The 25,077-nt window shown below is 42.2% G+C and overlaps 1 protein-coding gene across 2 annotated transcripts; it reads left to right on the forward strand.

Moving 5' to 3' along the window:
- The first annotated feature begins 578 nt into the window (after window positions 1-578).
- On the forward strand, window positions 579-24,821 carry mtnr1aa (melatonin receptor 1A a). Of its 2 annotated transcripts, none has more exons than XM_083532988.1 (2): window positions 579-1,077; window positions 23,847-24,821. In XM_083532988.1, the coding sequence occupies exons 1-2, from the start codon at window positions 900-902 to the stop codon at window positions 24,707-24,709; spliced, it is 1,041 nt and encodes a 346-aa protein (XP_083389114.1). In that variant the 5' UTR covers window positions 579-899; the 3' UTR covers window positions 24,710-24,821. The 2 variants fall into 2 exon arrangements, with proteins under 2 accessions (XP_083389114.1, XP_083389115.1); XM_083532989.1 differs by having other exon boundaries at window positions 952-1,265.
- Window positions 24,822-25,077: the final 256 nt, after the last annotated feature.

Here is a 25,077-nt window from a genome sequence, read left to right on the forward strand (position 1 = left end):
TTCTGCAAATTCTATAGGAAAGAAAACGCAAAAATAGAAAATAAAATAAAGAAAAAATAGTTTTTGTCGAGTTTTTTCCTCATGATGTTCAGCTTTGTCCATCCTGTAAAAGTCCCTGTAAGCGCTTCTGCGACCAAATCAGTTTCTTCTCACGTGTCAGTTGTTGTGAAATGAAAAAAACAGCTTATAATGATTATTCGGATATAGAAATAATAATTAGTATAAATTCTGATAGGGCTTGGGCTAGCAGAGAAGGTCTTACTGGCCGAGAAGGTGTTGCAATGCAGTGAATTTAAGAAAAATGACATATAAAGTACAGTAGAACTGAAAAATAATAAGGTGCACAATTATACCCCACCCCTTCCCCATGTCAGAGTGGGTTTCCTCTGGGTCCACTGGTTTTCTCCAACTAATTAAACACATACCAGTGAGTGGATGTGATACTAAATTGTAGGTGTGTGTGTGTGTGTGTGTGTGTGTCTTTGGACTTCCACAATGCTCTTAGGTCGATACACACTTCCAATGTGATTGGCGCACACAGGCCGTTTGTAAAAATAAGCCCCGCCCCTCAAAGCGGTGTTCCCGCTTTGAGAGTCACATTTAGATGTTTTTTTTTCTCCTGAAGAAGGAGAAGTCAAACAGGGAGGGAAGGAAGAGAGGATCTGGCAACCTCGCGCACCGGCCGGAGTCACTGAAAGTTTTTTGCGCGGGCACGGTGGAGTACATAATATTCACACACACACACACACACACACACACACGCGCGCGCGCGATGGAAAGACGCGCACCGGAGGACACTCACTCCTCACCCCGCGGCTGAGAGCAGGCACTGAGAGGGGATGGACGCACAGCGGATCCAGATGTTGGAGTGAGGGATTGCAGCTTCCCAGCGGCTCGCGATGCTTCTGAACGCCAGTCGGGTGAACATCTCCACCGCTGGAGAGAGCGCGCTCCAACGCGCGCCCTGGGTCGCCACAACCCTCGGCTGCTTCCTCATCTTCACCGTGGTGGTGGATGTCCTGGGCAACTTGTTGGTGATCTTCTCCGTCTACCGAAACAAAAAACTTCGGAACGCCGGTGAGTGACGCGCGCGCGCGCAATCCAGACATGGCATGCTGACTGTTACCACCATTCATGCCACTGTACTGCATGCACACCTCACATCTGGAGCAGAGGCATCTGAAATAAAAAAAAGACATAAGATTTAAGGGGTTCATCTAGACTTCTAATAGATCGTCATATGAGGAACCCTTCACAACTTTCAGGTTTGTTACTTCATTAAAAACAGTGTAGAAGTTAACTCAATCACTCCATCACTCCACCTCTTCATTGGTCCTTCATTCCATCAGTCCATCACTCTTTTCATCACTTCATTTCTCCATCATTCCACCTCTCCATTGTTCCATCAGTCCATCTCTCCATTGCTCTATCAGCATCACCAAAACACAATTTCTTTTTCTCCTTCTTGTGAATCTGCTATTATGACATTATGTACTCCATTATGGAATGGTCATGTCCATGTGGATCATGATGCAGGGTTTGCTGGTCAGATACCATCATATCCACATTTTCTTCACTTTTAATATTCACCAGGAAATGAGCTCGGAGTGGACATTAAAGCCTGACCCAATCTAAAACACTGTACACACTCGCGCTCTCTCTCTCTCTCTCTCTCTCTCTCTCTCTCTCTCTCTCTCTCTCTCTGCCCCCCTCTCTGTTCGCGCGCGCGCAATCCTGCATATAATTGATGCGCGCACCCGCGTCAATTAAGACGTTGTCCTGGCAAACGCGTTTCTTACTTTTCTTTCTTTTTTTACTCCTTTTTCTTTTCTTATGCATACCATCTTCATGTTTTACTTCCTGTCTGTTTTTCCTGAGAAACTCATGACCATGTTCAGAATGAAGGGTCACAAGTGGAAGAAACATCAGATTTACATGTATAATGATGGTATTTGGCAGATATACAACTAAGCAATTTTACTGCTCAGATGCTCAAGGGTCCAGGATTTGCTGCTTGGTGGTCCTGGGATTTAAACTCACGACCTTCCAATCAGAAGTCCAAAGTCTTAACCACTGAGCTTCCACTTCCTCTGGATCACATCTCTTTGAGGGACAACCAGTAACATCTGACAAGGATAAAAGTCGAGTCTTGAATCTTTATGGTGCTAAAACAATCAAATTCAATATTTTCCTTCAAATTATAGTGAGTAATAAATCGAGTGAGTACGTGTGAGCATGAGACACGAATGATGTTTGCAAGAACTTTAGTCTGATTTCATAATGGTGAAACACGACATATCTAATAATTTCAACCCAGTTTTGCGGCTCGCTCAGATTTCCTGGACCTCAGAAGCCCCAGACGGCTTTCTTTGTTTTGTTTTTCTAATAGAAACACATCATCCCACTTTTTCCAGCTTGGATCCTTCAGCTGCCATTTATTAACCTCATCACAATCATCCAAACCATGGCTCACGAAGAGATATCTGAAACCTGAGAGGGTTTCAAGTTCCACTAACATCTACTTTTTAGGCTGATTTAGCTGCAAGATCTAGGGCAGACCTGGGCAAACTACGGCCCGCGGGCCACATCCGGCCCTTTGTACGTCCCTGTCCGGCCCGCGTGAGGCCAATCATAAATTACAGGGATGCACCGAAAATTTGGCCACCGGAAAATTTTCGGCCGAAATACCTAAATCACCGAAACAACACGGCAGAAACACAATTGTAATGACGCAATAAAAGCGCAGCAGCACACGGTTATCTGGATAAGAGCAACATGTTTGCGGTGTGAGGAGAGCGATTTGCAAAACATGCAATGCTGAAATTTCAAGAGGGGGTGTGTCTGCAAAGAGTTTCTCCAAGTCAGGTTTAATTTATCACCTGAAATCCAAACATCCCGATTGCCTTCTAAATATAAGAAGAATGCGGCGCAGAAAAGTAAAGTCAATCCGAGCATGCGCACTCCGTCTGTAGAGGACAGTTTTGAAAAGGCAGAAACTTGTGTAAATATTGTGAATGCATGTATGTGCATGAGAGAGTGTGTGCATGTGTGTGTACAGTATGTAAGTTTGTGTGCATATTATGTGAGCATGTGTCTATGTGGCTGTGTGTGTGTGTGTGTGTGTGTGTGTAAATGTGTGTACAAAACTCTTTCTTCAATTTCTTTCATTCAGTTTATGTGCATTCTGATAATAATAAGCCTGTGTTGTGTGTGTGTGTGTGTGTGTGTGTGTGTGTGTGTGTGTGTGTGTGTGTGTGTGTGTGTGTGTGTGTGCGTGTGTGTGTGGTGTGTTTTTTTGGGTATTGGACTGTCGGGCTCCGTGTGTGCTGGAGGAGAACTGTCTTGAGGGCACTGTTATGAGCGATGTGATCACAGGACCAGGCGTGTGACTGAAGAAGTGTTGGGAATGAGAACATCAGCATTTGGAAGTTCCTGCTGTAGTTCTACCAGAAATCCATAACTGTCTAGAATATATAGAATGTTGCACACTAACGTCTGCACACGTGACTCAGGAACTCTTCACTCCTCATATTCCTTTCATATTTTATTTTCGGAGACGGGGAGAAAAATCTCGTGCCGAAATTCATGCTAACAGCGGATATTAGCTGTTTATTTGCAATCACATTGATTACTTTCAGTCAGAAATCCCAAGACAATCTGACTATATGAATATCATTTATACGTTCCACTCTTTATTCCATTTTCTTCTCTTCTACCAGTCGCTAAAAATAATAACTGCAAGCTTCCTCAAGAAAAAGAAACAGTGATAATGATGTGGTGTGCTCAGAATAGGCTACGTAAGTAATTGCTAATGCGTTTTTTCATGCTAACTGCTTGTTTAATCGGTGTCACTCTGGATTAGCGCTTTATGGACACACGCACTCTGACCATCTGTGAAAGAAAAAACTTTTCATTTCTACACAGCAGCATGTGTGTCATAGTAAACAGGTGTGTGTTTACAGAGCGAAACGCAGGAACACCGTGCTCCTAATTTACGTATGGGCCATGGGCATGTTTCACAAAAATCGGATCATCTCTTAGCGTCAGTTACAATGCTAATAACTATTATGTCATACAGTATTTTTAAGAGTGCATCCTGTATATGTTTCAAAGTGAGAATCCAGATGTTTTCACACAGAAAATCTTGTCAGTATGGCTTAGCCATCACCATTAGCCGTGGATATTGTAAACATTTGAAACAAAAATCCTGTCAGAAAATACAAATTAGTCCAAAAAAACATCTGTAGAAATGCAGGATTTTGATTCTTTCCATCCGCTCGGCATCTTGTGAGGTATTTTTCCATGCATACAAGATCAAATTCCTATTTAATTAACTTTAATTGTTTAGCGCTGCTTTTAACATTTTCCTAAAGCAATTTTACAGAGAAAAATCAACGATGACTATACATTTTTCATTTATAAATCAGTCTCTACAAGTTTATCCCTAATGAGTGACCTTGGCAAGAAGGTTTATGGATGTGGTGAGAGAAGACATGCAGGTGGTTGGGGTGAAAGAGGCAGATGTACAGGACAGGGGGGTATGGAGAAGGATGATCTGCTGTGGCGACCACTTATGAGAGAAACCGAAAGAAGAAGAAGAAGTGACTTTAGCAAGAAAAAGCTCCCTGAGACTTCAAGAGGAAGAAACATTGAGAAGAACCAGAATCAAAAAGGCAAACCATCCTCATAAGTGACAACGAATGTCCATACATTACAGTTCCATCATTGTTGAAATTATTAACTGTTTACTGATGGAGACTTAAATGCAAATCTGTTCATAGCAACAGCAGCCCAAAGCCATTGGTACAAACAGATTATATGAATTAAAGTCCAAATTCCTCCTTATGGTTCTTGAGTTTAAGTCTCCACAGGAACCTCATGGATCTTTAGGCTGTTTGGCAGAAAGTGGTTTCAGATTGAAAAGAGCTCCATCCAGAAGTGAATCATATAGGCATGACCATACACTATAAGGCCAACGTTTTCACAAATAGGTGGTCCCATAAATTTGCAGGCAGACAATTGTATTGGACGTCTTTGGATGTGGTAGCATGGGATTTTCCCTTACTTTGATAAGAACCTTGATATACCTTAGGAGATCCAAACCTGTTCCAGCATTACAATATCTCAGTGCACAAACCTAGCTCCATGAAGATATGCTCTACATGGGTTGGAGTGGAAGATCCCCTGCTATAGAGCTCTGACCCTATTGAACACATTTGGAATAAATTATTTCCTATGACTGCACCCCAGAAGCCTCCTCACCTCACCTACATCAGCACTTTCAGACTACATCAGACTTTACTAACAAATTCCCTAAATGAGCACAAATCTCCACAAAATCTAGTGGAACATCTTCCCAGACGAGTGGAGCTTATTATAAGAGAAAATTAGGACTGAATATGGAATGGAATGTTAAAAAAGAAGCACATACCAATCTTATGCTCAGGTGTGGACAAACTTTTGTCCATGTAGTGTGTGGAAGAAGTGGATCAACAAGTGGGCATTTTTGAGATTTTCTGTTCTTCTCTGATACAGAAAAACATGCTTGTACCTTCTAGTTTTTGTGCCTTGACTTGTTAGCAATGCTGCTAGCAAGAGAGCTTGAGCAGCGAGTTGTTAGCAATGCTGGTGTTGTGTACCGTTACCCCGGCTAGACAGTCTGACAGGAACATGACACGTTTTTTAAATCCCTCACCACAACAGCACTGTGGATGTCACAGTCTAACAGCACATGACAATTGTACTCTAGGTTCAACTAGGCGGTGGACCACGTCGTGCTGAGCCATAGCGCTAGCTGCTTGACCTTTTCCACACATGAATGATGTCTGCTCTTTGGGACAGATCAGGCGTCAGCGTTCCTCCTCTAAATGCACTTTCAAACACAGAAATTATCCATGGTGATAATCCAGGGCTCGGTGTGAGGTGTTACAGGATGTTAGTGGACGATGTGGAGGTGAAGAACGGCCCGAGGTGAAGCAGTGAGCATTATAATGGTGTAAGGCCTCACACTTAGCCGTGGATTAACACCTTATTCCATGGTCACTTTCCAGCATTAAAGGGTTAAAGCTGTCACTGATGTTTGCAGAGCAAAACTGACCGAATGGATCAAAATAGAGCTTAATCTTTCTTATAATTGTAATAAAGTAACAAAAATAAGGTTAACGACATATTGGAAAAAATGAGAAAAATACGACTACCTTTCATTTTGCATTTAGTTCTAGTATGGATTCATTTTTTAATATCCAACACACAGCCTTGATATTTGTAAGTGTGCATTTAATGAGGTAGAATCCATGAGCTGAAACAAGGTGATCTAACATGTCAATCAAGCTGCAAACTTCACTGTTAAATAAAGGTGCATTTGACATTAATTCCAGCACACAAATCCTATTAAACATGCAGGACTGAACATGTACAGCTTAATACATCAGAATACTCATTTATTATATAATACTCCGTATTATACACTATATTGTGCCAGAACCATACCAATTGTATTTCAAATAAAGATTTATTCTTTGGAATTCTTTGATTCTTATGATTGTTTATATTATAGAAACCTCAGCTCCTGAAATGTTCAGTCATTTCATTTCCTCTGTTTTTTTTGGCGTTCGTATTACAATCTACTGTGTCCTAATGATTTATCTGCTGACCTGTGACTAATTCCAGACATCTTTGATGCACTCCCAGTGGGATTCACATGTATTGAGCTTTAACTCCTAGGCGTATTTAAAAGGCTTTCCGGCAGAATACGAAAGTGGGACAACGAGGTCATCAAACGTCTTTCACTCACAATGTAGTTCACATCATGACATTGGGACGGAGCATGTTTCTATTAGTTCATATAAGCATATAAGGTTCTTATTGAATAAAATGTGTAAAATGTCCTCCCGTTTTCAAAGCTGACCTGAAGTGTTTGAAGGGATTTCCCAGTGGGATTTACAGCCTTCGGCTTCAGACGTGTTTGATGGTTTTCTGGCAGAATTCGAAATATTTTGCGTTTTTTTTTCTTGATTTATTATTGATATCTGATGTTTCTTGTAAAACAGGACACAGGCTTGTCCAATGGGATCAATCAAACATGGCTTTATTTACAGTTTTACACCCTTTTAATGCATTGGACTCTTAACTTTTTATGGTTCCTCAGTGTAATGTAATGTAGTTTACTGTTTTGTATTTGCTACTAAAAAAAATATATGCACGTGGCTTTAATGATTTTTAAGTACGGTTGGCAATATTTAGTTTAAATTGTGCAAGATGTCCTTTAGAAGTATCTAGAACCAGTCACACCGTAGATCTTAAATCACTGGGACGAATTGTGTTTGGAATTTGAAATAAAAATGTTTCTGTGGGTTCCTGGTGGCTTCCTGAGATGGTTCAGATTCATTTCAGTTTCAGAGATCAACACGTCAGATTTTTCAATGCTTCTCCAAAGGAATTCAAGATATTCATCCTGACTAGTTCTACATGCTTCTAATGGTTTTCCAGTAGAATTCAAAAACTCAGTGACATCAAACTTATTGGAAGAAATACATGAAGCATCTAATCAGAGATCATTTTTTCACCCCCAAATAAGTGCTGAATAGAAAAAAAGGAAAAATTATGACTAACCAAAACAACAGAACCATTAGGAACCATCAGAACCCTGTAATGGAGCAGGATGGTGGACTGTATCTTTTAAATAGGTGTTAATATGGCAGCTCAATGGGTCTTAATGGCATTTCAGTGGGATTGTCTGATGGGTTTCCAGAAAATACCTTCAAAACCTTTTCACCTTGATTATTATCTGGAATTCTGAAACTCCGTCCAGGCACTTCCTAAACCATCAGCAGATCAGTCTTCTGTGTTTGGCCTGTATCTGATTCAACCAGGCTGCTTAATGAATCATGACAGTTTGTGAATCAGGTCAGTAATTAAATGAAGTTTATCATTTTTTCACGTCTTTCTGTTTTTGCGTCCCAGAATGTGTGCCAGAACGAAGAGCTCCTGCCTCCCGCATCGCTACTCAATCGCATTTGCATGCTTTTTGTCCTGATTTCCTTTATGCATTCAGTTCCTTTTTTGTAAACCTGAAAGAACATTTCCGGTCCTAATGGACTCCACAAGTGAATTGTGTAATAACCCAGTCTACACGCCACATTTTCCTCTGACATGTTTAGATTTTAGGCCGTGTATTTGCACCCCCCTGCTGTGGTCAGGTACGTTCTCTCTGAACGCATTGTTTGCTTTTGCTCACCTGCTGGCAGGCAGTTTAGGCAGCGTCAACACGCTATTTACATGTCCGATTACATTCCAAAAGCAGCTCAAGTGCAGAAGTATGTAGTTCAATTTCTGGCTATGTTCAGCCTACAGAGACTTCAGATTTTTCTGGCCACAAACTTTAGAATCTTTCTTGATTTTCATGTTATCCATGTTTATCCAAGTAGCAGTGATCAATTCCATAGATGTTTAGGAGTATATATTAGCTGTTTTTGTGGTATAAAGGATTAGCGTCTATGTAGTATAACTAGCTAATTGAAGTTAAATGAAATTAACACAAATGTACCTCAAATAGCAAACCCAGCCATTATGGATGCACAAGCCAGTGCACTCTTAGTGCCGGTCCCAAGCCCGGGTAAATGGGGAGGGTTGCGTTAGGAAGGGCATCCAGCGTAAAATATGTGCCAAATCAAATATGTGGATCACAAATGAGAATTTCATACCGGATCGGTTGAGGCCCGGGTTAACAACGACCGCCACAGGTATCGTTAGCCGACAGGGTACCGGTGGAAATTGGGCTACTGTTGGCCGAAGGAGGAAAAGTAGAGGAGGAAGACGTCTATAGAGACGGCAGGGAAAGGAGCAGTGCAGGAAAGTGGAGGTTCGGGTTGGTACTTTAAATGTTGGTACTATGACGGGTAAAGGGAGAGAGGTAGCTGATATGATGGAGAGGAGAAAGGTAGATATGCTGTGTGTTCAGGAGACCAAGTGGAAAGGGAGTAAGGCCAGGAACATTGGAGGTGGATTTTATCATGGTGTGAATGGAAAGAGAAATGGTGTATGGGTGATTCTGAAGGAAGAGTACAGTAAGAGTGTAGTGGAGGTGAAGAGTTTCTGATAGGGTGATGATCGTGAAGGTGGAAGTTGAAGGGATGATGATAAATGTCATCAGTGCCTATGCTCCACAAGTCGGCTGTGAGATGGAGGAGAAGGAAAGATTCTGGAGTACCTAGGAAAGAACGATTGGTGATTGGGGTAGACTTTAATGGGCATGTAGGTGAAGGGAACAGAGGTGATGAGGAGGTGATGGGTAGGTATGGTTTTAAGGAGAGGAATGTGGAAGGGCAGATGGTGGTAGATTTTGCTAAAAGGATGGAAATGGCAGTGGTGAACACTTATTTTAAGAAGAAGGAGGATCATAGGGTGACGTATAAGAGTGGAGGAAAGTGCACACAGGTGGACTATGTGCTATGCAGGAGATGCAACCTGAAGGAGATTGGAGACTGTAGGGTGTTGACAGAGGACAGTGTAGCTAGACAGCATCGGATGGTGATCTGTAGGATGGTTTTGGAGGCGAAGAAGAAGAGGAGGAGAGTGAGGACTGAAAGAAGAATAAGATGGTGTAAACTGAAGAAGGAAAAGTGTAGTTTGAGGTTCAGGGAAGAGGTCAGACAGAGGCTCAGTGGTGTTAAGGAGGTGTTGGATGATTGGGCAACTACTGCTGGAATGATGAGGGAGGCAGCTAGAAAAGTACTTGGTGTGACATCTGGAAATAGAAAGCAAGACAAGGAGACGTGGTGGTGGAGTGAGGAAGTGCAGGAGAGCATAAGGAGAAAGAGGTTGGGAAAACAGAAGTGGGGTAGACAGAGTGATAAGACAAGTAGGCAGGAGTACAAGGAGATGCGGCAGCAGGTTAAGAGGGATGTGGCGAAAGCCAAGGAAAAGGCGTATGAGGAGCTGTATGAGAGGTTGGACAATAAGGAAGGAGAAAAGGATTTATACCGATTGGCCAGACAGAGGGACCGAGCTGGGAAGGATGTACTGCAAGTTAGAGCAGTAAAGGATGGAGAGGGAAATGTGTTGACAAGTAAGGAGAGTGTGTTGAGAAGGTGGAGGGAGTATTTTGAGCAGCTGATGAATGAGGAAAATCAGAGAGAGAGAAGGTTGGATGATGTGGAGTTGGCGAAGCAGGAAGTGGGTAGGATTAGTAAGGAGGAAGTGAGAGCAGCGATTAAGAGGATGAAGAGTGGAAAGTCGGTTGGACCAGATGACATACCGGTAGAAGCGTGGAGATGTTTAGGAGAGATGGCAGTGGAGTTTTTGACCAGATTGTTTAACAGGATTTTGGAAGGTGAGAAGATGCCTGAGGAATGGAGAAGAAGTGTGCTGGTACCGATCTTTAAGCATAAAGGAAATGTGCAGTCTTGCAGTAACTACAGGGGAATTAAATTGATCAGTCACACCATAAAGTTATGGGAAAGAGTAGTGGAAGCCAGGCTAAGAGAAAAGGTGACCATCTGTGAGCAACAGTATGGTTTCATGCCGAGGAAGAGCACCACAGATGCCTTATTTGCTTTGAGAATGTTGATGGAGAAGTATAGAGAAGGACAGAAGGAATTGCATTGTGTATTTGTGGATTTAGTGAAGGCGTACGACAGGGTGCCGAGAGAGGAGTTGTGGTATTGTATGAGGAAGTCAGGTGTGTCAGAAGTATGTGAGGGTGGTGCAGGACATGTATGAGGACAGTGTGACGGCAGTGAAGTGTGCAGTAGGTACGACAGACTGGTTCAGGGTGAAGGTTGGACTGCATCAAGGATCGGCCCTGAGCCCTTTCCTGTTTGCAGTGGTGATGGACAGGTTGACGGACGAGGTCAGACAGGAGTCTCCCTGGACTATGATGTTTGCGGATGATATTGTGATTTGTGGGGAGAGTAGGGAGCAGGTTGAGAAGAGCCTGGAGAGGTGGAGGTATGCGCTGGAGAGAAGGGGAATGAAACTCAGTAGGAGTAAGACAGAATACATTTGTGTGAATGAGAGAAAAGGCAGTGGAGTGGTGCGGTTGCAGGGAGAAGAGCTGGAGAAGGTGGAGGAGTTCAGGTACCTGGGGTCAACAGTGCAAAGTAATGGAGAATGTGTTAGAGAAGTGAAGAAAAGAGTGCAGGCAGGGTGGAGTGGGTGGAGAAGGGTGACAGGAGTGATTTGTGATAGTAGGGTATCTGCAAAAAATGAAAGGGAAAGTTTATAGGACTGTGGTGAGACCTGCGATGTTGTATGGATTAGAGACAGTGGCATTGAGTTAAAGACAGGAGGTGGAGCTGGAGGTAGCAGAGCTGAAGATGTTAAGGTTTTCGTTGGGAGTGACGATGATGGATATAATTAAAAATGATTTTATTAGAGGGACAGCACATGTAGGATGTTTTGGTGACAAGGTGAGGGAGGCGAGATTGAGATGGTTTGGACATGTGCAGAGAAGGGACATGAATGATATTGGTAGAAGAATTGCTGAGGATGGAGCCACCAGGTAGGAGGAAAAGAGGAAGGCCAAGGAGGAGGTTCATGGATGTGGTGAGGGAAGACATGCAGGTAGTTGGTGTAAAAGAGGCAGATGTAGAGGACAGGGTGGTATGGAGACGGATGATCCGCTAATGGGAGCAGCCGAAAGAAGAAGAAGAAGTACCTAAAATAGCAGCACATTCAATACGAATTTGAAGTAATTATTGTAAGTAAGTAAAAAAAAAAATAATAATAATAAAATTTTTTTGTATTTTTATTTATTCACCATAATGACTGAAACCTTCATTGTATGCTATGCAATGACAATAAAGAATCTATCTATCCATTTATGTTTGTCAAATTATGAGATATTAAAAAAGGATTTCGTTGGATCTGGCAACAGATAGTCAACATGTTTCTGGTTTGTTTCGTCTTTCTAATGTACACTGTCATACAGTTTACAAACAGTACCTATCCACTCTGAGACATCAGAGCATAGCTAGTTTGTTTGTTGTTAGCATGCTTTTTTTTTCTTTGTTGTAATTTTCTAGTTTACGAAAAAGGACGTGACATGGATCGTGACAACAAATAATTACATGGAAAAGTAGATCAATTACTCACCATTACACTTCCAGGTTGATTTGGTAACATACCTGCTCTTCTCTTTGGTGCTGTATTTGGATGTTCATTAACTGATACTGGACTATTGCACTTGTCAATCAAACAAACTGCAGTCTTATAATCGTCCCCAATTTGCCCTGGATGGTAAGGGTCCATTTGACACCATTGTACCTGTCAATAAATGTAATCATTAACTCATAAAATCTTTACCAATTTGTCCTTTGATGTTTACGATTACAAGTAAAAAGGGAATTTTTACACGGCAATCAAATATATGGCTCTCATATAAAACTCCCCAATCTGTGATTTATTAAGTTAGGCAGAAAGAATAATAGTGTGGGTTACTGTACCATGAACGAGTTTAGACGCTGAAGGTCAAAAGAAGGACTTTCTTTTAACTGCTTACTCCTGAGTGTTTTATCCCGTACATAAAAGCTTTCCTCTAGTCAAGTCAAGTCAAGTTTATTTGTATAGCGCTTTTCACAACAGACATTGTCTCAAAGCAGCTTTACAGAAAACAACAGTGAAGGTGAATGGTGTGCGTTTGTCCCTGATGAGCAAGCCGTGGCGACAGTGGCAAGGAAAAACTCCCTTAGATGATATGAGGAAGAAACCTTGAGAGGAACCAGACTCAAAGGGGAACCCATCCTCATATGGGTGACATCAAAAGTTTGGTCATATATCTTTCAACAATACAGAACAATTTGTGATCATCATAGATCCAGCATCAGCTTCTCCATGCCAGGGCCTTTAAACACTCGGCATCTACTTCTCCATGATCATCCATAGGTCCATAATCTTCACGAGGTGGGACGTGACTGGAGCTGGCCAAACCTCAGGATGCCTCGGGATGGGGAGAGAAAGAGAAGCAGTGGAGAGGAATTAGCGTAGCTGCTGTTCATGATATTAACAGCACAAGTTGATAATGTGCATGTGATCAGATGTTCTGGAGCACAAGGTTATGATGTGATGTGTGTGATGTGTGTTATGTGTAGGCTTTGCTAAAAAGATATGTTTTTAATCTGCACTTAAACTGGGAGAGTGTATCTGAACCCCGAACACTGTCAGGAAGACTATTCCAGAGTTTAGGAGCTAAATGTGAAAATGCTCTACCGCCTTTAGTGGACTTTGCTATTCTATTCTCTACATTTCAGTCTTACATCATAGGCTGTAAAAGGGGGCTGATTGATCCAAGATGGCTTCTTCTATAGAGGTTTGACGATGAGTTTATGTTTATACATGGCAGAAAGTCCCATACTGCTAGTAAGCCACATCAACACATCTGTGTGACATCACTGGAGAATTAGATGTGGTCCAAAGTAGATATTTACACAAAATATCCGTTCACTATATTACTTTTGTAGGTAAAGAAGTAAACATTGCACACTGTGGATTGTATTGGTTTATTGTCCCCTTTTTCTGAAAATGTTACATTTTTTTGTTTTGTTTGATAATGGAAATATAGATGTTTTTGCTATAATTATTGAAACTGATAACTGTAACTACAGATGTTAACGGTGTAACAATGTAATTACTATAGATGTTGTTGCTTTAGGTCTAGAAGTTGTAATTACTATAGAAGCTGATTGTGCTTATATTGAAATTATTGCTATAACTGTTTGATAAAAGAAGTTACTATAAAAGTTAATGGTGTAACTATAGAACTTGTTTTACTGTAGAAGTTAATGGTGTAACTGTAGGTTGTTGCTGTAACTAAAGATGTTGATGTTGTTTCTGGAACTATAGAAGTTGATTTTGTAACTACATATAGATGCCTCCATCATAATTGAGTGTAAACAAAAAACATGCAAAAACCCATGTGTCAGCCATTCAGAAGGCTTAAAAATCTATGACCGGACATCTCGCCTCTGATCTGTTTCAATGTGGAACACTGTAATTTTTGTCTCTTTATTTTTGTCTTCTGCCATAAAGCAGATGGGCTCAGCTGTAATCTGCTTAAATGCTGGGGGTCGGACGCTGCAAAAGAGAATAATATCATTTTCACTCCTTTTCGCCCTCCCACAATGAAACAGCTAAATGTTTAATGCTGACCTGCTTTATATCATTCAGTGGCGTTCATATAATATAATATAATATAATATAATATAATATAATATAATATAATATATAATGTAATATAATATAATATAATATAATATAATATAATATATAATGTAATATAATATAATATAATATAATAATATAATATATAACATTTTGACAGAGTACTGAATTCCTCACACAGCCTTCAAATACTGCATCCATGCTCAAATGTTTATTAGAATTTTAATAGTAAAGATGCTGCATATTTCTCTTTGTGTTTCCTCTAAAAGAGAACAACATCCTGTAAAGAATTTATTGCCTGAATTGCACTACACAGGACATATTCTCTGCTGTCAAGTCAAATCATGTATTTATCCCCTGTAGAATGCTCTGTAGGATTCACACAAACACACACACAAACGCACACATCAATCAGACATAATCCGTGTTTTTGGTGTCTTTCCTGTTGTTGCAACCGCTACTATGTTCACTTGTATTGTTTATAAATATAGTGTTAATAACAGGTGGAAACATCTCTAGGTTACATATATAACCCTAGTTTCCTGAGGGAACGAGACGCTTTGGGAACGCCCAGCATTGTCCATGCTCTGAATCATGTGTTAAATCTGGCCAATAGGCAAGTCATGACATCATTGGCGGGCGAACTCGCGTAAACCAGGAAACTACAAAATGGTAGCGACATTAGCTACTAAAGAAAAAAAAAGGTAAGCGCTGCAGGGATGCACATAACCTAGAGACGTTCCCTTTCAGGAACTCGAGCTGCATCGAAATGTTTTGGGAATGAGTGTCCAATCACGCCATACTGACCACCTAGTGTGTCTGACCACGGACTCGTCCTGTGGAGATACGTATCCAGTCGATTTTGCTTTTCCTGGTCTGGAGCTAGGAAAGGAGAGGGCAGAATGCCTGCAAAATGACAGGTCATGAGGGAGCCGTAGGCACCTTAGGTACATACCCAGTTTTAGGGTAGAGAAAGGCACTGGCCATGCCAGGGGTATACTCCAGGAAAGACGGGGACCCAGACAGAGCCTGTAGGTCCCCAATCCTCTTAAGGGAGAATATTGCCAAAGGAAAGGCGGTCTTTACCGACAGGTACCTAAGGGCCACCTCGGCCAAAGGCTTGAAGGTGGGCTCAGATAGAGCCGCCAACAAGATGGCCAAATCCCACACAGGCACTCTGGGTCATATGCCAGGCCTCAGCCTCCTTCCTGCAAGCACTCCAGAACTGAACCAACCGGGCAGTTGACTGGGTCTAACTGGTGGTGCTTTCACCACCTGGAAAACAGCTGCCATCTAGAGGCATACGACCTCCTCGTGGAGAGGGCTCGGGTATGGAGGATGGTCTCAAGCCGAGCAGCCCCAAGAGAGCGGCGAGAGAAGTATTGCTTAAAAGCCACTGACTGCTTTGCTGACTCCCGAAACGTATCTACGACCGCGTCAACTGCGTCGCCGAAAAGGCCAAAAGTAGCTATCGGGGGATTCAGCAGAAACGCCCTTCCCTGTCAGGACTCTCCGACAGGTTGAGCCAAAAATGCCTTTCTGTGGTTACTAAGGCTGACATTGACCGACCTACGGCCCGCGACTTGTCCTTGGTGGCCCTAAGGGTTAAGGCAGCAGCGCAACGTAACCCCCAAAATATCATCAGCCCCAGAGCTGAATCCCTCGTCCAACTCCCGCAGCAGGTCAGCTTGGTATGCCTGCAACACACTTTTAGTGTGGAGGCAATCCGCAGCCTGGCCTACTGCCGTGTAAGCCTTACCTACTAATGACAAAGTGGCTTTCAATGGCCTAGTAGGCAATACCGGAGCCTTTAGCGATGCAACACCTGGGGAGATATAGCCAGCTAGCGTCTCTTCGACCATGGGCATCTCCCCATAGCTGCACTCCTTAGCCATGGTTGTACAGATTCACACACAAATCTCTTACCTTAACAAACAGAAGCTAATGTCGCTTTTGTAGCTTCCTGATTTACGCGACATCGCCCGCCCATAATGTCACGACTTGCCAATTGGTCGGATTTCACACATGATTCTGAGCATGGACAACGTGAAGGCATTCCCAAAGTGTTTCGACACAGCTCGAGTTGCTAAAAGGGAACTATAGATGTAAATGTGGTACTAAATAAACGTGGGACTTCACATGCTATACAGACTTCTCAAACACCTCATCTATCTATCTATCTATCTATCTATCTATCTATCTATCTATCTATCTATCTATCTATCTATCTATCTATCTATCTATCTATCTATCTATCTATCTATCTATCTATCTATCTATCTATCTATCTATCATGCTCTCTGTTGAAAAGCAACAAAGCCCATCTCTGTTCCTTCCACAAGCAACGTTTTTAAAAGAAATAAAGAGTCTTTGATAAATGTTATAAATGTTCCTTTCTATCTATTCGCCCATCTCTCGCTCATCCGGCTCTGTCTCATGTCTATGTAAAAAAAAAACCCACAGAAGACAGGAGTCTTAAGAATGATATAAATGCCGCCTCTCTCTCTTTTACAAGCTGTTGCTTATTTTGTTTTGTTTTTTATGACTGACTTTCTCCTTCAAACCTGCCTCTATTTTTCTTTTCTCATTTTACTCACTTCACTACTCACTCTGGTTTCCTCAAACATTACCATGATTTCAAATCCCAGCCACACCAATCTGCCACTCATGGGCCCCTGAGCAAGGCCCCTAACTCCATACTTGCTCAGTTGTGTAAAGGAGATTAAAAATTAAGTCGTACTGAATAAAGACATCTACCAAATGATGTAATTGTAAAACATTTACATTTGCGGCATTTAGCAGACGCCCTTATCCAGAGCGACGTACAAAAGTTAAAAAAAATTCCCTGAAGGACGAGCTAGCTAAAGCTGACAAGTGACTTAGCAAACTGTAAATCAACTGTACAAAAACAAACAAACAAACAAAAAAAACACATTGGAACAGAGCAGTGATGATGGAAATGAGATCAACATGTCAGGAATATCAGCATTTACCTCAGAACTGTGAACAAAAGGCTTTGGTTTGGTTAAACAATACTTTGGAGGTTACACTTATCATGGGCTGCTAGCCTACACTTTTTGAGGTAAAAATGTAATCGTTTGTCAATATCTGTCCATCATTCCCTTTTATTCTATCTCTCTCATCATTTATCTCACCATCCTTCTATCATTTCCTCTGGTGTGGGTTATTTTTCTTAGTATCTGTATCTCACCCATTATTTCTTTATCCTTAACTTCTTTATCCTGTTGTTTCTCTCTCTCTCTCCTCTCTTTATCTCTTCATCATTCCCGCTTTTGTTCATTTCCGTTCCTCGTTCTCTTCACTAACTCTCAAGCTTTCCTTTTTCTTACTCCTCACTCATCTTTCCTCACTCTATTTATCTCTTCATTTATCCCTCCATTAAGCTTTCTCTCTTTCATTTCTTCATACACTCCCCAATATTTATCTGTCCATCTCTACATCTCATCTTCCATTTCCTTTTTCTCTCCTACTACTATCTGTCTATCTTTCCCTCTCTTATTCCCTTTACTACTCCCTCTCTTTCAGGCCCCACACTTTATATCCACATCGTTCCATCATTGCCTCTCACATTCTCTTACTTTTCCATTTTCCCCCTTCATCTTTCTATCCCTCCATCATTCGTTCTCTTCCTTTCCCTTTTTCCCCTCTCCATCTCTCTATCATCCTGTCTCCCTCTATCTTTAATACCTTTATCTCATTATTTTTCTTACATGGAAATCTTCAATAAATAAACACTTGCAGGAACACACTGTTTCTATCCCAGTCTTCATCTCTCTTTCTCTCCATACATCTTTCTCTCTCGTCGTTCTGAGCTCTAAATCTCGCTCGATAAAGCAGTAAATGTTCCCATGCAACAAAGAAACCATTAATCTGCAAAGTAATAAAAGAGTGAAGTGTAAAACTTTATGGCTTTTTTTTTTTTTACTTTTCCTGTTCCAGTGTAAGGTGAAATCACTACCGGCAAAAAAACACCCTCAATATCGCTCAGAAAAGCGGAAAAGAGAAGCGGAAATGGTTTTCTGGTTTTCGAATTTACTGGTTGCACATCCACTATGAGGTCCCTTAAAGCCACGGACTGGCACGTGGAGTGGTGTAGCTGGCATTTAGTTAAGGCAGAGGAGGACACTTGATCTTTGAGAAGGTGGAGATCTTCTTACACCTACAGCTTTACAGGGTTTAGATGACGTTCCTCCAATGGAACAGTTTGCTGTCATGAGAATATCTTTCAGTAGAATCTTCTGCTCTCAGGAGGATCTTTTCCACTGGAATGTTCTGCTCTGATAAGTATCTCCTGATACTGCTCTGATAAGTATCTCCTGCTGTCTAAGTATCTCTCAGTTTGCTGTCATGAGAATCTCCTTCAGTGGAACGATCTGCTGACAGGAGAATCTTCTCCAATGGATTGTTCTGCTTCCAGGATAATCTCCTCCAATGGAACGTTCTGCTTCCAGGAAAATCTCCTTTAATAGAACATTCTGCTGTCAGGAGAACCTGCTCCCACTGGAATGTTCTGCTACCAGGAGAATCACCTATAATGGAAAATTCTGCTTTCAGAAGTGTCTCCTCCAATGGAATGTAGAGATTCAGGATATTGTCCTGATTGCAGAATCTCCTCCAATGGAAGGTTCTGCTGACAGGAGAATCTCCTACAATGAAACATGGTGCACAATATCCTGTAGATGTCTATAAAAGTCAACAACCTAAAAGTGTGTGTGTGTGTGTGTGTGTGTGTCTTTTTTTTTTATTATTAGGTCAGAGCTGCGTGACCAACAGACAGCAAACCACTATTGGCAGACTTTTTTTTACAGGTGTGTGTGTGTGTGTGTGTGTGTGTGTGTGTGTGTGTGTGTGTAAGTGTATTAGCTAGCAGCAGGAGGCACAGGCTGAATGATGCACACAGACAGACATGTCACATGGAATGAGACCACCTGAAGAGAAACATATTTTTCTTTAAAAAAAAAAAAAGAGAGAGAGAGAGAGAGAGAGAGAGAGAGAGAGAGAGAGAGAGAGAGAGAGAGAGAGAGAGAGAGAGTGAAAGAGAAAGAAAGATACAGACAGACAGAGAGATAGACAGAGACAACAGGAAAGAATCAGAGAGAAAAAGAGAGACAGATAGAGGGGGGAGAGAGGATGACAAGAAGTGATAGCATTAGTGATAGAAAGAGAGGTAAATAAGCAGAGGGAAGAAAAACACAGATAAACAGATGATGTAAAGAGATGGTAAGAAAAATTCAGGAAGATAGGGAACTCTGAGGACAGGAGTATGACTTCTCTCATTTGTTATTTCTTTTACTCAGTGAGCGATGTGTGTGTGTGTGTGTGTGTGTGTGTGTGTGTGTGTGTGTGTGTGTGTGTGTGTGTGTGCGTGTGTGTGTTTTAACAGATATGATGTGTATTTCTTCATTAAATAATGTAAAATCCACACCAACTGTAGTATCTTAAAGATCCAGACCAGACGATCCTGGCGATTGTGAGATCAGACATGACAAGTCTCAGACACACAGCATGATAAGTCTACAGCATGTTCATTCCCACACCCCCCTGGGGTCCAAGCGGTTCATGCACACACACAGGGAAAGCAGATACACTGTAATTACATCCACTGGACTTACAACATTAACTCTGTTCTGTCCCTCTTGAATAACAGAGAAAACTCCCACCACTGGGGGGCAATGACAAAAACTGGAGGAAGAATGCTGGACTGAACACTTACACAGTCCTCACACACTCTGTACACAGTCCTCACACACTCTGTACACAGTCCTCACACACTCTGTACACAGTCCTCACACAGTCCGTACACAGTCCGTACACACTCTGTACACACTCTGTACACACTCTGTACACACTCTGTACACACTCTGTACACACACTCTACACAGTCCTCACAGACACTCTGCTCTGTATACACTCTGTGCCCAGTCCTCACACACACTCTGTACACAGTCCTTACACACATTCTACAACCTCCCCACACAGATTGTACAAAGTAATCACAATCATCACACACTGTCCAAACTCTGTATACATACCTTACACACACTGTATACACTTTGTACATACTACTCACACACTCTGTATACATTCTTCACATACTCTGCACACACTCTATCCACAGTCCTTACACACTGCTTACATATTCTGTACACATGGAAATGCTTCTCTACGTCATAAACACTCTGTGTGTACTATTTGCTATAAAACTAAATCTAGCATCACTCCTATTTGTTGCAGTTCCTATAACTAAATTGTGCTAAATGTACAGTCTTTAGAACAAAGCAGCAAATCGATCGAACATTGGCTACACAAAACAACCATTTTAATCACATCTGCCATTCATTGGTAGAACTGTAGAGTGGGATGATCCTCTGAAGGCAGTGGGAGGATGTGAGGCGTATATCTGTAGGCTTTTGTCAGAAGCAGCAGGAAGTGCAGAGCTCAGAGCAGAAACAGATCATCACAATGAATCAGGCAGACAAGTGTTAGTGTGAGGAGGAGTCTCGGCGGCATCATCTTGGTTCAACTCATCCACACCATCATCTTGCACCACTTGGGGAAGTTCTTGCTGTGGTCTGCCAGATCTCGCTAACTTCCTCGCTCTGTGAGCCAGAATCTCCAGGAAGTCATTTCTGTCTTGCTGAGAACCAAGAGGAGAGGAGTTTCTACTGGCACAGGGGGAGCAGTGTGGTGGCCAGTGGGTGCTGCTCTATCAGAGAACACAGACACACACACACACATGAAGATTAGTCACTTTGAAGCCCCTCTGGAACCACCTTCAAAGATCCACTTTTGTGACAGAAATGCCATTTTCTGTCTTTTATTTTAATCCCGTCCATATCTGTGTGGGCTTTGGGAAAGGATTGACTTTTTCTTAAGAGCTTGACATTTCCATGGCAACTTGAACCCCCTCCCCTCCCCCGAATTTCTGGCTACAATGGGAATGTATTCTAGATGTATTGCTTCAACTCACACACCCACCACAAATTTTTAGTCTGGAATTGTTCCACTGTTGTTTTGGAAAGATCGTATATGATTAAAGATAATCTTCCACTCCAACACCAGTGTCCGATTATACTTAATCTAATTTTTGGATCACATCAAACTGGAAATATGTTGGAGCTGATGAGGTCATCACACAGTGTTAGTAATAAAGATCAATAATTAGATTTAACTAATTTTTCCACACGCAAGTCCGCAACAAGGTCAAACTGATTACTTTCCTGCTGTGGAGAAGGATGTACCAGGTACAAAAACTTTCCCCTGAGTCCACCCATCCAGGATATAGATTCAAGGACCATAAAAATCCATGAGGAATTCCTGAGAGTTTCAGTTTCAATTGAAAAGATCCTAGTATCTGAAACATTAGTAAAGTCAGAAGACTAAAATCATCAGAGGAACATTGTAAATGAAATATTGGAAGTGTCAGGGGTGGCAGATTGGACCCAATTGCAGCACATAGACAGGAGATCAAGTTTATAATCTTTAGCAGGAGGAAACAACCAAGGCAGAAAAGCGAAATCACAGGCATATGTAAAGAACAGAGATGAATCAAGTCAGAAACTATCCACTAATAGTATTCCACAGGCAAAATACAGGGCAGACAGAAATCGGACTCAGAACAAAACAGAGCAATATAGGGCAGGAAGAAGAAAGAGCGAAACAGGCAGGGTTGGCAACAGGGTAGTAGGTAAAAGGAGCTGGCAGGAATAGACAATGGAAGAAGAAGGCTGCAAAGGTGTGAGGACAGTGTCCTTAAATATCAAAACACCAAGATGGCCACTGACCCAGAAGATTGCAGCGTGATCCGGAAAAGCATACTGCGCCTATTTACAAAAGGCTCCAGAAATGGATTTTAAGAACATTTACCAGAGCATTGATTCCAGAACCAGGACCTTTTCCAAAAAAAAAAAAAGGTTTTACCTGTAAAGGTTTGAGGAGAAAAATCTATTTGAGGAGTTGTAAAGCAGCAACATTTTAGTAGCAAAATATTCTTGAATATTCTAATTCTTAAATTAAAAGGTCCATAATGCTTTCTAGAACTTCCTGTTCTGGAGTCATTTGCCTTTCGAAAATTGTTCTTAGAAAGTTCTGGACCTCTCTGCAAGTGAAATATTTTGAATTTTAAATATTTTGAATTGTCAAATGTTCTTTTTGGGAATGTTTCCTATGTTTTGTGATTCTGGAATGTTCCAACTCTAAAATCAGCCAGTTTCTAAAGTTTTCTCATTCTGAATGTAGTCTGGTGTCACATTTGCAGAAAGTTTCACAATGTACTACACAGGACTAGGAAGTTCTATGGCATGCACTGTGTATTTCCAGGTCCAGGACTGTAACTAAAATAAATGGACTATTTGGATTCCAATTCAGTAATGTTCTGGATGGAGTTCTAGAACCAATCTACTTTGTGTTTACTTCCTTTGTTTTGATGCAGTGAGACGGACATTAAATTCTCTTCATCTCAGTCTCAGACACGTGGCGAGGAAGCTCGTGAGATCACAGGCGAGACAGTGAAGTGTAATGAGGGCTGTTCGTATGTCACATCTCATACAGTGAATGTCTGCGACATGCAGCTGTCACGTCTAATCCCAGCTCAATTCCCAGCATGCAAGCGGGCATTGGCGTGACAGCGCTTGAGTAATTTGTCCCTCCTTTTGTACAAGATTCAGTGTTTTTCATTTCTGGGATGGAGAAACATGAAACCAGCCATTTTTGGTTTCTAATATATGTTACAGATCGCAACTTTTAAATAAAAGATTTATATTTTGAATTGAGGAGAAAGGAGAAAGGTAGATATGTTGTGTGTTCAGGAGACCAAGTGGAAAGAGAGTAAGGCCAGGATCATTGGAGGTGTTTAAACTGTTCTATCATGGTGTGGATGGAAAGAGAAATGGTGTAGGGGGATTCTGAAGGAAGAGTACAGTAAGAGTGTAGTGGAGGTAAAGAGAGTTTCTGATTGAGTGATGAACATGAAGCTGAAAGTTGAAGAGGTGATGATAAATGTCAGTGCCACCTGCAGACGCTAAGTGGAAGCCATGTTTGGCTTCGCAATCCTCATCAGGCTCTTTTTATCTTATTTATCTCTAGTATATGATAGCTTTATTAAAAGCACAAAGATTTCACAATGCTGCAAGATTCCAAAACTTGTTTCTTTCCTGTGACGGTCCCTGAGGAAATGAAGAGTTGCTGAAAAAAGCCAGCAAAAGTTTAACTTAAAATGGAAAAAAAAAAGGGACCAAAAAAAAAAAACCTTGTGTGAAGTTTGATTGACAGCCTACACATCAGCAAAAGCTCATCTCTGCACAGGCCAGGGGAGATTTCCTTTCTCTTCCTCCCTATTCCCTTTGTGTTGTTTGAAGGTAGGCAGTTTTAGGAACTGGTAGGTGTGAGGAGCCATCTTGGAGACCCTGGAGACCTCGGCTGTCAGGAGTGATCAGATCCAGGAGCTGTGAAGGAAGTCCAGCAGAGAACCTCAGCACATTCTGACCCAAACTTCCTGATTAAAGCTCTGGTACTTTTGAAATCGCATTGGTGTCAAAGGAAACGAGCCAAACAGGAAGCTGAATCAAGATCTCTCTCGGTGAGTGGAATCATTAACTAATTTTCTCTCTCTCTCTCTCTCCCTCTCTCTCTCTCTCTCTCTCTCTCTCTCTCTCTTTTTTTTCTCTCAGGTAACATCTTTGTGGTGAGTCTGGCTGTTGCTGACCTGGTGGTAGCTCTGTACCCGTACCCCTTGGTGCTGGTGGCCATCTTTGGCCAGGGTTGGCGTGTGGGCGATGCGCAGTGCCAGATCAGCGGTTTCCTGATGGGTGTGAGCGTAGTGGGCTCCATCTTTAACATCGCCGGCATCGCCGTAAACCGGTACTGCTACATCTGCCACAGCCTGCGCTATGAGCGTCTGTTTAGCGAGCGCAACTCAGCGTGCTACGTGGGTCTCATCTGGGCGCTGAGCGTTCTGGCTGTGGTGCCCAACGTGTTCGTGGGATCTCTCCGCTACGACGAGCGCGTCTACTCCTGCACCTTCGCGCAGTCTGCCAGTGCTGCGTACACGCTCGCCGTCGTCTCCTTTCACTTCCTGCTGCCCATCCTGGTGGTGGCGTACTGCTACCTTCGCATATGGGTGCTGGTGATCCGGGCACGGAGACGCGCAAGGCCCGAAACCCGGCCGGCCGGTGTGACGCCGCAAGACGTGCGCAACTTCGTGACTATGTTCGCCGTCTTCGTGCTTTTCGCCGTGTGCTGGGCGCCACTCAACGCCATCGGCCTGGCTGTAGCCATAGCTCCCGAGCGCGCCGTTCCCGAGTGGCTCTTCGTAGCCAGCTACTTCCTGGCGTACTTCAACAGCTGCCTCAACGCTATCGTCTACGGTGCGCTCAACCAGAACTTCCGGCGAGAATACAAGCGCATCGTCTGGTCGCTCTGCACGCCCACTGCACTCTTCCCAGAAAACTCGAACGATGCTCAGGAGAGACTGCGGAGCAAACCGTCGCCGCCCATCACCAACAACAACCAGGTCAAAGTGGACTCTGTCTGACCACTGAGCCTGTGTATGTGTGTGTGTGTTTGTGTGTGTGAGAAAACTTACTATGTGTTCTTACTATAAACCAAGGACAAAAATCAAAACCATTCAGGGGAAAATGTGACGTGTTTTTTGGTCGTTTTTGTGAAAAGAGTAAATTTTTTAATGGTCTGTCTCTCTCTCAGCATTTTTCTTTCTCTATTTGTCTCTCTGAATATCTCACTATGTTTTAGTGTTTCTGTGTATCTTTCTATGTCTCTATCTGTCTCGCTCTCTCTGGATATCTCTCTATCTGTATGTCTCTCTTTCTGTCTGTCTCTCTAGATCTCTCTCAGCCACTCTCTTTCTCGAAATATCTCATTATGTATATGTCTCTTTCTCTC

Source organism: Silurus aristotelis (genome assembly GCF_946808225.1).
Source record: "Silurus aristotelis genome assembly, chromosome: 27".
NCBI lineage: Eukaryota > Metazoa > Chordata > Actinopteri > Siluriformes > Siluridae > Silurus > Silurus aristotelis.

Coding starts and splice junctions, on each gene's coding strand:
- mtnr1aa (XM_083532988.1), top strand. CDS start 900: ATGCTTCTGAACGCCAGTCGGGTGAACATCTCCACCGCTGGAGAGAGC. Junction 1,078..23,846: donor CAAAAAACTTCGGAACGCCG/GTGAGTGACGCG, acceptor TTTTTCTCTCAG/GTAACATCTTTGTGGTGAGT.